Source organism: Hyperolius riggenbachi, chromosome 9 (assembly GCF_040937935.1).
Source record: "Hyperolius riggenbachi isolate aHypRig1 chromosome 9, aHypRig1.pri, whole genome shotgun sequence".
In the NCBI taxonomy this organism is placed as follows: domain Eukaryota; kingdom Metazoa; phylum Chordata; class Amphibia; order Anura; family Hyperoliidae; genus Hyperolius; species Hyperolius riggenbachi.
Genome location: NC_090654.1, coordinates 131,937,669 through 131,951,433, shown reverse-complemented (window position 1 = coordinate 131,951,433; position 13,765 = coordinate 131,937,669). Strand labels below are relative to the sequence as shown.

The window sequence follows — 13,765 nt, the reverse complement described above, 5'->3', positions numbered from 1 at the left end:
CCCCGCCTCACCTCTTCTCCAAGAAAAAATGCCAAGCTATTTACTTCATTAAATTGCTGGCTGTTGTTCTCGGAGGAGAGAGGGGAGGCGGGGCCAAGCGACGGAAGTGTAGTGGTGCGGGGTCTTCTGGGAGGCTTCGTGTGACAAGACTCCGGAGGTAAATATAACTTTTCATAACAGTAGCACTGACTGTTTTTTATTTTTTTATGGAGGTCCTCTTTAACTCCCTCCTTACGTGTGTTCCCTACTGCTTGTCCGTTATATCCTCTTTCATGACCTCTCGCTTCTTAAAACTTAATATGAGTGAACAGAACTAATCAGTTTTCCTCCGTTTTTGTCCACTTCTCTGCCTGATAACTAAACATTAGCTTACCTGGTAATTTTATTTTAGGTAACCCTCCAGGACAGGTATACATCGAGATCTGGCCCCTCCCAGGAAACAGGAAACATCCACAAGCCTCTCTATAAGTAAAAAGATTTGTCAGGTATCCGGCAGTATATAACCAAGAAACAACTACCAACAGGTCTCAACTCCTGACACCTAACCAATAGTGTATTACAAATATACATAATTACTATTATTAACACTTGCCACCTCTTTCATGGTGCTGCACAAAGTCAACATATATTCATATATACATAAACAATATATACATATCTTAATCATAATGGAACAAAATGGGTGGGTTACCCCACCTGTCCTGGAGGGTTACCTAAAATAAAATTACCAGGTAAGCTAATGTTTAGTTTTTTCCATTAACCCTCCAGGACAGGTATACATCGAGATGATACTCAAGAAAACACTAACCTTAGGGTGGGCTGACCGCATTCAAGACTTTCCTTCCAAAGTCCTGGTCTGATGAAGATATCCGATCTAGTCTGTAATGGCGCATAAACGTTCCCAGATTCTTCCACGTTGCTGCCTTACAGATTTCCAGAGGGGAAGCACCAGCTCTGAAGGCCCAGGTTGTTGCTGTCCCTCTCGTAGAGTGAGCTTTAAGATTCTTTGGGGGTACAACCTCCATAATTTTATATGCTTCCAAAATGCATAACTTAATCCAGTTAGCTATCGTTCTTTTTGAAGCTTTCTGCCCTACTAATTTGCCTGTGAAATTTACAAATAATGCTTCAGTCTTTCTTAAATCTTCCACTCTTTCCAAATAATATTTAAGTATTTGTCTCACATCTAATAAATGTCGTTCCTTTTCTTTGTCATTTGTCGGAATTGGATAGAAAGTTGGCAGTATAATTTCCTGAGATCTGTAAAAAATATCTCCAACCTTTGGAATAAACTCTGAACTAGTTCTAAGGACTACCCTGTCCTTATAAAAAATACAATAGGGTTCCCTACAGGATAATGCCTCTAATTCACTAACTCTTCTTGCAGAGGTAATTGCTACCAAAAAATAGTTTTAAATGTTAACAAAACGCAAGTCCATTTCTTTGTGGGAATCGAAAGGAGGCCTAATTAATGCCTTCAATACTATGGATAAGTCCCACTTCGGAAATGGTTTAACCGCAATTGGTCTATTCCTTTCTATTGATCTCACAAAACGAGCAATTAAAGGATGGGTGGCCAATTGTCTGTCCAAAAAAACAGAAAGTGCTGAAATTTGTACTCTAATCGTGCTTAGAGCCAATTTCTTCTCTACTCCACTCTGGAGAAACTCTAATACTGTAGCAATCTCATTAGACTTAAATCCTGATTGTTCCTTCCATAAATTATATGTCTTCCAATACTTCAGGTATATTGCCCTCGTATTCTTCTTCCGACTCTTAATGAGTGTGTCTATCACCTTGTCTGATAAGCCATAGCTTTTTAGAATCCGCTCCTCAGTAACCAAGCTGTTAACTTCCATTTTTTGATGTCTGGGACCAGCTGCCTCTGAATTAATACTAAATTGTCCTGAACAGGCAGAGGTAATGGATCTGCTACTTTTAACTTCAGCAGCAGAGGATACCATGACCTTCGCGGCCAATTCGGGGCGACCAGAACTACTTTCGTTTTGGATGCTGCAATTTTTCTCAAAACTAGAGGTAGAAGGTTCAATGGTGGGAATGCAAACGCTAGACTGAAGTCCCATGTTTGAGAAAGAGCATCCACTGCCGTCGGATTGTCTTTGGCGTTCAGGGAAAAAAACTGACGACATTTGGTATTCTCTCTGTTGGCGAACAGATCTATGACTGGAGTTCCTGAAAACGGATGTTATCCATTGGTATACATCGTTGTTCAATTGCCATTCCATATTCGATAGCTGTTTGCGACTGAGTAGATCTGCTAGTAAATTCATAGAAACCTTTAGATGAATTGCTGTAAGTGACAGAGTCTGTTCTGCTATGTTCAAGATTTCCAAAGTTAGTGTCAATAGTTTGTGTGATCTCGTTCCTCCTTGGCGATTTATGTAGGCTACGACTGTGGAGTTGTCTGTCCTTAGCTGCACATGCGTTGCCGTTATCAAATGTTGAGTTGCTATAAGGGCTAACTTGACCGCCATTAATTCCCTGTAATTTGAGGACTGACTTCTCATATGCTGCTGCCAAAGACCCTGTACTTTGAAAAAATCCTGCACATGGGCCCTCCATCCTGACAGACTTGCATCCGTGGTCAGGATTACTTGTGTAGGGAACTGCCAAGCTCTGCCCTGAGATAACGAGTGGGGAACTGTCCACCATTCTAAGCTCTCTTTCACTGTCTCCGGAATTTCTATCAATCGGTCCAGAGACTGGATTGTCTTGTCCCAATTTCTCAACACCCAGGACTGCAGTATACGTGCATGTTTCATGGCCCACTGCATTGCTGGAGCTACTGAGTTTAACAGACCCAACAGCCTCATTGCATTTCGGATCGAAATTACATTGCTTTTCCTGAAATCTTCCGTCTGTTGCATGAGTTTCGCAACTTTTTGTTCCGGTAGGAACATTTTCTGTTCTATTGAATCTATCATAAATCCTAGAAAGAGAATCCTCTGAGTGGGCTCTAATTGTGATTTCTCCAGACTTATAATCCATCCCTCTTGTTGAAGCTCTTCCACAACTATCTCCCTGTGTAGTAATAATGTTTGTCTTGAATCTGCCATTATCAATAGGTCGTCCAAGTAAGGAACAATCATTATTCCCTTCTTGTGTAAGTGGGACACTAGCTCGGCAATCACCTTGGTGAAAATTCTTGGAGCGGACTTTATGCCAAAGGGGAGGCAGCGGAACTGATAATGGGTTATCATTGTACCCTCTTTCACCGCAAACCGGAGAAATCTTTGAGATTTCGCTTCTATTGGGACATGCCAATAGGCGTCCTTCAAGTCGATGCTGAGCATGAAACAATTGGCTGTTAGCAACGTTCTGAGAGAATAAATCTATTCCATTCTGAACTTCTGATGTTTTATAAAGGGGTTCAGTGGTTTGAGATTTAAAAATAGTCGATACTTTCCTGACTGTTTTTTCACCAGGAAGATTTTTGAATAAAATCCTCTCTTTTGCTCCAGGATTGGCACCAAAGTGACTACCTTCCTTGTTAACATGTCTTGCAGAATGCAAGACATGGCTGCCTGTTCCTCGACTGACCTTAAATGTTTGGTCACATTGAATTTCACTGGGGGTTTTTGATGAAATACTATGTGATACCCCAGTTTGACCAGATTGAGGATAAATGGACTGGTTGCAAATTTTTGCCACTGTGGGAAAAAAGCGCCCAACCTTCCCCCCACAGCTTGTTCGCTGTCACTGCTGTCTCTTAGCGGCGGGGTCTGAACCGCCAAACAATGCGTTTGGTCTGTTTTGCTCGCGTGAAAAAGACCAGGGCTTACGTCTATTTTGGGGTTTGGCTTTATTTTCTTGACGGTTCTTACGAAAACATTTCTTCCCCTGTCTAAATGGTCTCTTTTTGGGGAACCCTTTCTTTCTGTCTGATGTTCGTTCCAATATTTCATCCAATTGTTGTGGACCGAACAACAGATCACCAGAAAAAGGAATAGTACATAACTTGTTTTTAGATATATTACTACCCTCCCAGGTCTTGATCCAGATATTTCTCCTGGCTACATTAGACAAAGCTGCAGCCCTTGCTGTAAGGCGAATGGACTCTGTTGCAGCGTCAATAATAAAATGTATGGCTTTGAACATCACGGTAAAGGAATTTAAGATTATTTCTTTACTGGATCCCATCTTAATGTGACGCATTACCTGATGCATCCACAGATCTAAGGTGCGTCCCACACACGTAGTTGCAGCCGCTGGACGGATATTTGCACATATAGCAGACCAAGTCTTTTTTAGAGCAAACTCTGCTTTTTTATCTGATTGGTCTTTAAAGAGAACCCAAGGTGGGTTTGAAGAATATTATCTGCATACAGAGGCTGGATCTGCCTATACAGCCCAGCCTCTGTTGCTATCCCAAACCCCCCTAAGTTCCCCCTGCACTATGCAATCCCTCATAAATCACAGCCATGCTGCTGACAAACAGCTTGTCAGAGCTGGCTGTGTTTATCTCTAAAGTGTCAGTCTGCTGCTCTCCCCGCCTCCTGCAGAACTCCAGTCTCCGCCTGCATCCCTTCCCTCCCTGCTGATTGGAGGGAAGGGACGGGGGCAGGGACCGGAGCTATGTAGGAGGCGGGGGAGCAGCTGAGACTGACACTACAGATGTAAACAGAGCCTCACAGCACGCTGTGATTTATGAGGGATTGCAGAGTGCAGGGGGACCTTAGTGGGGTTTGGGATAGCAACAGAGGCTGGGCTGTATAGGCAGATCCAGCCTCTGTATGCAGATAACATTCTTTAAACACACCTCGGGTTCTCTTTAAGGAAACCTAAATCCTCAAAGGATAACTCATTTTCCTTTTGTACCTGTGAAAAGGCCGCATCCAGCTTAGGACATTTGTCCCACAGCTTACAGTCTTCCTCTGCAAAAGGGAATCTTCTTTTAAACCCCCTAGACAGAAACACTTTCCTATCCGGGTTTCTCCACTGGCTATCAATTAATTGCTTAGTTGATGAATGTACAGGGAAAACCATTGGTTTCTCCCCCTCCATTCCTGCGTACAATGCATCATGTGTAGATACTGATGAAGGCGTTTCATCTTTTAACCCTAATGAATCATAAATTGCCTTTAATAACTCATCTGTCTCGCTGGCAGAGAACTTAAATTTAGATGGTTTATCCTGATCTTTCTCTAATAATTCTTCCTCAGAATCACACTCAGAAATCTCATCTGAGTATTCTTCTGGTTCAGAATCTGACAAAACAGGACGATCCGTTTTTGCAGTTGCTTTCTTATGCCCTGTCTCAGAAGGTAATGTTTCTCCTATAGAGACATCAGTAGATTTCCCAGTAGGTATAGCTGTTTTATCTATAGGATAACCAGTCGGAATTTGTTGCGGGCTTGTATCTATAACAATAGGAGACTGAGCAATGACCACAGGTTGCTGTATAACCGGCTGTGCAGCAGGAGCAGCAGAAGGTACAGTTCCAGAACTAGTCGGTATTTGTACAGGTGGTTGATTAATAACAGCTTGAGCAGACATGGACTCTCTAAAGACCTTCATAGATTCTGACATTTCTTTGCGGACCATTTTCAAAAAATCTTTATAAGCCACAGCAGATTCTTCATTCAAAACTCTAGTAGAACATTGCTGACATAATAGCTTATTCCAAGGCACTGGCAGCTTCACATTACAAGAAGGACAGCGTTTTTTAGGCCTAACAGGTTCTGATGCTTCAGTAGCAGTGGTAACCGTTGAAGCAGTTGAAGTTGAAGATGAAGCTGCGCTCTGAAAAACAGATAAAGTACCACTATTGAAAACAGCCTTAGCCTATTTTCAAAACACACCACCATGTGAGCAACTTCCCACCGAAAGCTATGTCACCAGCCAAATCCCCAAAAAAACACAGTACTAACAAAGAGCCACCACAGAAGCCTCCACATAAACAGCTGTTTGTATGTGCATTAATGATACCTTAGTATCCGGCTTTGGCTCCTGCGTCTTGGATTCCTCCTGAGCAGCCTGCTGGCCCACGCTCAGAGCAGACGCCGACTGTGTCTCCATTTTGCGTGCTGCACGAGTGCAGAGACGCTGGGGACGCTGCCCACTCTTCTATCCGGCGGGCGGAAGTGACGACACCGGAACCGAAGTACTCCGGACGCCATCTTGGATTATGGCACGCTATGCCCCACTCAGCCTCCACTTTCCGCATAGCGTTCAGTCGCCATTCCAGCCGGCGGTACCTGCCAGTAAGAAGCTGCAGCAGCCCTCTCTCCTTTCAGACCATCCACAAAGGCAATATGGAGAGGTAAGCGGACAACACAGGATAACAAACCTAATGCTCCTGGACATGCCTCCGCCGCACCAACAGCCCTTAGCCCCCCAAGCTCTCCAGGACTGCAGCGCAGGTATAGAGAGACCTGTCCCTGGACAGGAAACATCCATACTGCCGGATACCTGACAAATCTTTTTACTTATAGAGAGGCTTGTGGATGTTTCCTGTTTCCTGGGAGGGGCCAGATCTCGATGTATACCTGTCCTGGAGGGTTAATGGAAAAATAACAATAAATGTTAACAACGTCCCTATAACATCAGTTCCCAAAGCACAGTGCTTAGGGGTAATATTTGACTCCCCTCTCTCTTGTATTCCTTACATTCACTCCCTAACCAGCCCCTGCCATCTCCAACTCAAAAATATATCTCACATCCGACCTTTTCTCACTCAGGACACAACTAAATGTTAATACATGATCTTATAATATCTCGTCTGGACTATTGTAACATACTGTTTTGCTGACAACCAACTAACAGACTGGCACCACTCCTCTCCGTCAAGCTCTTCATTGGCTACCAATTAACCAGAGGATGCAGTTCAAACTCAACTCTAACATACAAAGCTCTCCACACACTCTCTCCTGTGTACATCTCCTCACTAGTTTCTAGATTCCAACCCAACTCCAATCTCAGATTTGCGCATGACCTTTTGTCATACTCTAGAATTACCTCCTTGCATTCACGTATACAAGATTTCGCACTAGCTTTACCCCTCCTCTGGAATCCCCTGCCACTTCACATCAGCCACGCTCCAACCTTTGATATCTTTAAACGTTCCCTCAAAACTCACCTTTTCTGTCAAGTACATGGTCCACCTTAGGCCAGTTCTCCTTTTGACCTCTGGCCAAGTTGTACTCCTACTAGATAACCTGAACCACAGTGTCTCTAGGTAGAAATATTGTATACATCTCCACCTCTTGTCAATCTCCCTTTAAAGGATATCCAAGGTTGAAAATAAAGATTAAGCTTTACTTTCCCCAGGCTTCTTCCAGCCTCCAGAAGTTTATCTGGTCCAGCGCTGCAGTTCTGTTGCCATCCAGGGTGCCATAGTGTCACTGACCTCAGCTGGCTCGTAGGCTTATACGTGGGTGCACAAAGAAGGTATGCAAATCCATGTAGCTGTACATGTATGTAAACGTGTTCACGCACAGAGCCAGACTCAGTAATATAATCTCTGTGCCCCTCCTCACCACAAGATACTTCTAACACTGGAACTAAGCAGGTCAAAGTAGCAGGGTACTAGAATTACAAGTGTCATCATACAAAACGTAATTCTGATACTTCCAACAGTTGCCTGCTGCTTGGCAAAGTTAACCTCTTGAGGACCACAGGCTTACACCACCCTAGTGACCAGGCAATTTTTTGACAATTCAGCACACTGCAGCTTTAACACGGCCATACAACTAACACAAATGAATCTTGACTCCTTTTCTTGCCACCAACAGAGATTTCTGTTGGTGGCATCTCATTGCTGCTGTGACTTAATTTTTTAAAAAAATTATAAAGTTTTTTAATTTTTTTTATGCCCTCCCGAGATCCACCATTACATCACCTCTCATAGGCATCAGCCTATAAGAGGGACTCTATTGTGTGCCTCTCCTGGGGACAGCTCAGTGACAGAGCTGTCCCCCATACAGATCGCAGCGCTGTACAAATGATTTTTGCCTTTTTTTAATATTTACAGCCTGCCAGCTCCGGGCTGGCAGGCGTCTCCCCATTTCCATCTGCAGTGAACGGGCATGCTCGAGAGTGCTCGTTCCCTGCTAATCTTACGTATCGCGACATGACGCACCAACCAGTGTGTAGTGGAGGAACAAGAGAGGCACTCTGCGGCCTCCATCCTGCATTAGGTCGCAGAGCGGTTAACGTGGAAATGTTCTACCACGGCAGAATTTCATTTTAAAATTCCCTTAAAGTCAATAATAAAGTCACTTGAGCCCCATTTTCGCTCACCAGTAGAAAGAGTTATGTGAGGAGATCACAGGCCCCAACTGCTGCTTCATGTCATTTGACCTTAGGAGGCAAGATCACCCTCTTCATACATGGAGATCTAGCAGCAGAGACTCCGCTACGCTGACCTCAGAGGTGAACTAGGTTGGTTTAATGAGCTCAGCACTGGTGCAATGCTTCCTGCATGGGATTGGTAGACCACTAAATTATATAAGATGCCTCCTGTTTAGAGACGGTCAATGAGATGCTAATAATTCCAGCTTACATGCAAATTTAATGCAAACTGTATGCACCCTGGAATTGGGACAATCAAACTGCCAGGAAGTGTGTTAGATTGGTCCCGTTCCAAGTTGCAAACAATTTGCATTAATCTTGCACGCAGGCTGAAAGTAGTAGCATCTTATTGACAATCTCTGTTCCCGTTACTACACTTGAGGGGAATTCAGACATGTCCTTTAAAGATGCACTGTGAAATGAATGCAAAATGAGTGACTAGTTTCTCAACCCCACCACTTTCCAAATTACATGCTAGTTCTAGGGCAGGGACTAAGTTTAGCTTTAGCAGGGCCGGATTTACCATAAGGCACTTGCCTATAGGCACCTGATGGAAAGGCGGCTCACTCCTCTCCCTGCTTCCGTATACAGAGTCCTGAGCAGAGCAGGAATGAGGTTATTTACCCTGCTCTCTGCATTCCTCTAATAAGATTCCCCTTCAGTCAGGGGGACCTCTAGCTACTTAATACTGAGAATAGCTTTGGCTACCTAATGTTAAGGGCTACCTGTAGTTACCTATGACGGGCAAGGGAAGTAAGGGAGAAGTGAAAGCTGAGCCAACCAGCACATTTGTGGTGCAGTTTGGTGGGAATTTGTAGTTACATGGAGAGCAAAGTCTAGGATGCCAGGACATCTGTGCCTATAGGCTCCTGTGAGGTAAATCCAGGCCGGAGCCCAGTTTCCCAGAGAAAGTGTGCAGCATATTTATTAGCAATGGATGTTTTTATGAGAGCCTTACATTGGAAGTGTTTTACTCTAACAAATATCTATCCGTCCAGCGTCAGACTGGCCCTGGGAACGACTCAGTACTTACAAGCAAGGCATTTGCGTATGTTGTGATAGTTGCCTCCAGCTGCTACAAAAGCCCACACTCCCATCAGTAGCGTGAGGACATATATCGGGATCAGGCTGGCTTCATACAGTGGGTTCAGGAATGTCTACAAGGACAACAAAAATAAAAAGGTTACACTTTGCCTATTACAAACATTTATATTATCTATATTATCTGGAAAACTGCCATTGGAGAGCAGCACTGCCATGAAGATGTTTAGGTTTATTTACAGACTGCAACAATACTTGACTACTTACTCTTAAAAGGACAACTATCGTGAAAATCTTTAAATTTAAAATACATGTACAAATAAGAAGTATGTTTCTTCCAGAGTAAATGAGCCATAGATTACTTTTCTCCTATGTTGCAGTCACTTACAGTAGGTAGTAGAAATCTGACATTACCAACAGGTTTTGTGCTAACCCATCTCTCCATAGGAGATTCTCAGCATGGCCTTTATTCTTTATGAAAACACTCCATAAAAAAGATTTATAAAAAGATGCTAGCCAGCCTCCGTGCTAGCTTCACACTTCTTTGCAGCTGGATGGAGCAACTGCCATTCATTAAGTGTTTTGAAAATAAAGAAAACCTTGAGAATCCCCGTGAGGAGATGGGCTAGTCCAAAACGTGTTGGTTCTGTCAGCTTTCTACTACTTACTATAAGTGACAGCAACATAGGAGAAAAGTAATCTATGGCCCATTTTACTCTGGAAGAAACATACTTCTTATCTTTATATGTTTACATATATTTTATATTTCAAGATTTTTTGCGACAGTGGTCCTTTAAAGAGAGTCTGAAGCTTTAAAAAAAAAAAAAAAAAATCTCTTTTTACTTACAATTCCTCTTTAGTATTATGCCACTAGATGAAATGCCGTATTCCCGCGGCTGAACGATGCTTCTTTTCCCCCAAAACCCGGGGCAAAAATCCATGACTTCCAGGCACGTCAATCTGCACGCATATCTCCGCCCCTCTCAGTAAAAGAAGACAGAGGGGCGGGGAGAGGCGGCGATCAGAGCAGCTTGACGTGCCTGGAGGCAGAGCTACAGGGATTTTGCCCCAGGGATTTAAGGGGCAAAGAGGCATTGTTCAGCCACGGGAATGTGGCATTTAAGCTAGTGGCATAATACTTAAGAGGAATTGTAAGTAAAGATAGATATTTTTTAAGGCTTCAGACTCTCTTTAAAGAGGGATTGTAAGCCAGAAAATCAAATTCTATTTGCCCACTGCTCTGTGTTTATTATGTAGCCTGGAACCTCACCCTGCATTGCAAGCATTCTAATCTATTCAGAAATGTTTCTGCTGTAATAAATCTTATCTCAGTCAGCCTGGCACTAATTTCACCATCGCCGACAATGAGAAGGAGAGAAAGAAGCATGTCATCTTCCCTCCAACATTCCTGCTCCTCACTGATTGGCTGAGTGCAGTTCAGTGTGAAGCTGAAATACGATCTATGCCTGTGCTCTCATGTTTTTACAAAGTAAGCTAGCTATGACCATACAGATTCTAGGAGGCAAAAAAAAAAAAATATAAGGAAGGAAATGACATCAGCATTGGCTTCAGTCAGTGGGAATAAAAAATGGAAACTGCCAGAAACAGATTTTTTTATTTACTATATAAAATTCACTGAAATCATAATGTGGACAGTATAATACAGTGGAGGAAATAATTATTTGACCCCTCACTGATTTTGTAAGTTTGTCCAATGACAAAGAAATGAAGTCTCAGAACAGTATCATTTCAATGCTAGGTTTATTTTAACAGTGGCAGATAGCACATCAAAAGGAAAATCGAAAAAATAACCTTAAATAAAAGATAGCAACTGATTTGCATTTCATTGAGTGAAATAAGTTTTTGAACCCCTACCAACCATTAAGAGTTCTGGCTCCCACAGAGTGGTTAGACACTTCTACTCAATTAGTCACCCTCATTAAGGACACCTGTCTTAACTAGTCACCTGTATAAAAGACACCTGTCCACAGAATCAATCAATCAATCAATCAAGCAGACTCCAAACTCTCCAACATGGGAAAGACCAAAGAGCTGTCCAAGGATGTTAGAGACAAAATTGTAGACCTGCACAAGGCTGGAATGGGCTACAAAACCATTAGCAAGAAGCTGGGAGAGAAGGTGACAACTGTTGGTGCGATTGTTCGAAAATGGAAGGAGCACAAAATGACCATCAATCGACCTCGCTCTGGGGCTCCACGCAAGATCTCACCTCGTGGGGTGTCAATGGTTCTGAGAAAGGTGAAAAAGCATCCTAGAATTACACGGGAGAAGTTAGTGAATGACCTCAAATTTGCAGGGACCACAGTCACCAAGAAAACCATTGGAAACACATTACACCGCAATGGATTAAAATCCTGCAGGGCTCGCAAGGTCCCCCTGCTCAAGAAGGCACATGTGCAGGCCCGTCTGAAGTTTGCCAATGAACACCTGAATGATTCTGTGAGTGACTGGGAGAAGGTGCTGTGGTCTGATGAGACCAAAATAGAGCTTTTTGGCATTAACTCAACTCGCTGTGTTTGGAGGAAGAAAAATGCTGCCTATGACCCCCAGAACACCGTCCCCACCGTCAAGCATGGGGGTGGAAACATTTTGCTTTGGGGGTGTTTTTCTGCTAAGGGCACAGGACAACTTAATCGCATTAACGGGAAAATGGACGGAGCCATGTATCGTGAAATCCTGAACGACAACCTCCTTCCCTCTGCCAGGAAACTGAAAATGGATCGTGGATGGGTGTTCCAGCACGACAATGACCTAAAACATACAGCAAAGGCAACAAAGGAGTGGCTCAAGAAGAAGCACATTAAGGTCATGGAGTGGCCTAGTCAGTCTCCGGACCTTAATCCAATAGAAAACCTATGGAGGGAGCTCAAGCTCAGAGTTGCACAGAGACAGCCTCGAAACCTTAGGGATTTAGAGATGATCTGCAAAGAGGAGTGGACCAACATTCCTCCTAAAATGTGTGCAAACTTGTTCATCAATTACAAGAAACGTTTGACCTCTGTGCTTGCAAACAAGGGTTTTTCCACTAAGTATTAAGTCTTTTATTGTTAGAGGGTTCAAAAACTTATTTCACTCAATGAAATGCAAATCAGTTGCTATCTTTTATTTAAGGTTATTTTTTCGATTTTCCTTTTGATGTGCTATCTGCCACTGTTAAAATAAACCTACCATTGAAATGATACTGTTCTGAGACTTCATTTCTTTGTCATTGGACAAACTTACAAAATCAGTGAGGGGTCAAATAATTATTTCCTCCACTGTACATCTGTTATGCAAGTAGAACAAGTACCGTATTTTTCGGACTATAAGACGCTCCGGACTATAAGACGCACCCAAACTTAGAACATAAAAATCATAGAAAAAAAAAATATTATACTAAACCTGGTGCGTCCATGGTCCAGGAGCATCTTGTATATGTTCTGCCCCAATTATTGTCCCCATTGTGCCTTCCTTGTACATCTTGTGTCCTCATTTCCTCCTGTATCCCCATGGCCTCATCTGCTGTCCCCATTCTCTCTGGGGTACACTGCCCCCCCCCTCTGGTGTCTGCTGTCCCCTGCCCATTATCCCCTCTGATGTCTGCTGTCCCCCCTCCTCTGGTGTCTGCTGTCCCCTGCCCATCATCCCCTCTGGTGTCTGCTGCCCCCCCTCTGGTGTCTGCTGTCCCCTGCCCATTATTCTCTCTGGGGTACACTGCCCCCCCTCTGGTGTCTGCTGTCCCCTGCCCATCATTCCCTCTGGTGTCTGCTGTCCCCTGCCCTTCATCCCCTCTGGGGTACACTGCCCCCCCCCTCTGGTGTCTGCTGTCCACTGACCATCATCCCCTCTGGTGTTCGCTGCCCCCCCCCCCCTTTGATATCCCTGTCCCCTGCCCATCATCCCCTGTGGTGTACACTGTCCCCCTCCCCCCTTTCTGGTATCGCTGTCACCCATCCCCTTGACCCCTCTGCTGTAATCTGTCCCTTTAAAATAGATGCAGAGAGCGCTGCAGATTACTAAGTATCGGTATATACACACCGAGGGAAGGGGCCACACATCTTCACGTATCCCTCCTCCACTCCGGTGTCCTTTACCTCCCGATGGAGATCGCTGCAGGTTACCAGCAAGTTTTTTCAGAACACGGGAAGGAGCCACACAGCTTCGGAACGCAATGCCCAATCAGGCAGGGGGCGCTGCGCAAGACGTCCAATCACAGACTTCCCGATAGTCTGGAGGGCGGGACAAAGGCTCTACCAGCCGGGCTGGTGATTGGGAGGAAGAAGTGAGCAGAGAGGGCTGTGATTGGCTGTCTCGGGCAGCGCCCCCTGCCTGATAGGGCATTGCATCCCGAAGCTGTGTGGCTCCCTCCCGTGTTCTGAAAAAACTTGCCGGTAACCTGCAGCGATCTCCA

The 13,765-nt window shown here is 44.1% G+C and overlaps 1 protein-coding gene across 3 annotated transcripts in view; it reads right to left on the bottom strand.

Moving 5' to 3' along the window:
* Nucleotides 1-13,765, bottom strand: part of APH1A (aph-1 homolog A, gamma-secretase subunit) — a 75,462-nt gene that overhangs the window by 38,741 nt on the left and 22,956 nt on the right. For all 3 annotated transcript variants that reach the window (XM_068253522.1, XM_068253521.1, XM_068253523.1), the window contains exon 6: nt 9,347-9,470. In XM_068253522.1, the coding sequence (XP_068109623.1) occupies nt 9,347-9,470 (124 nt within the window). The remainder of the gene's footprint in view (nt 1-9,346; nt 9,471-13,765) is intronic.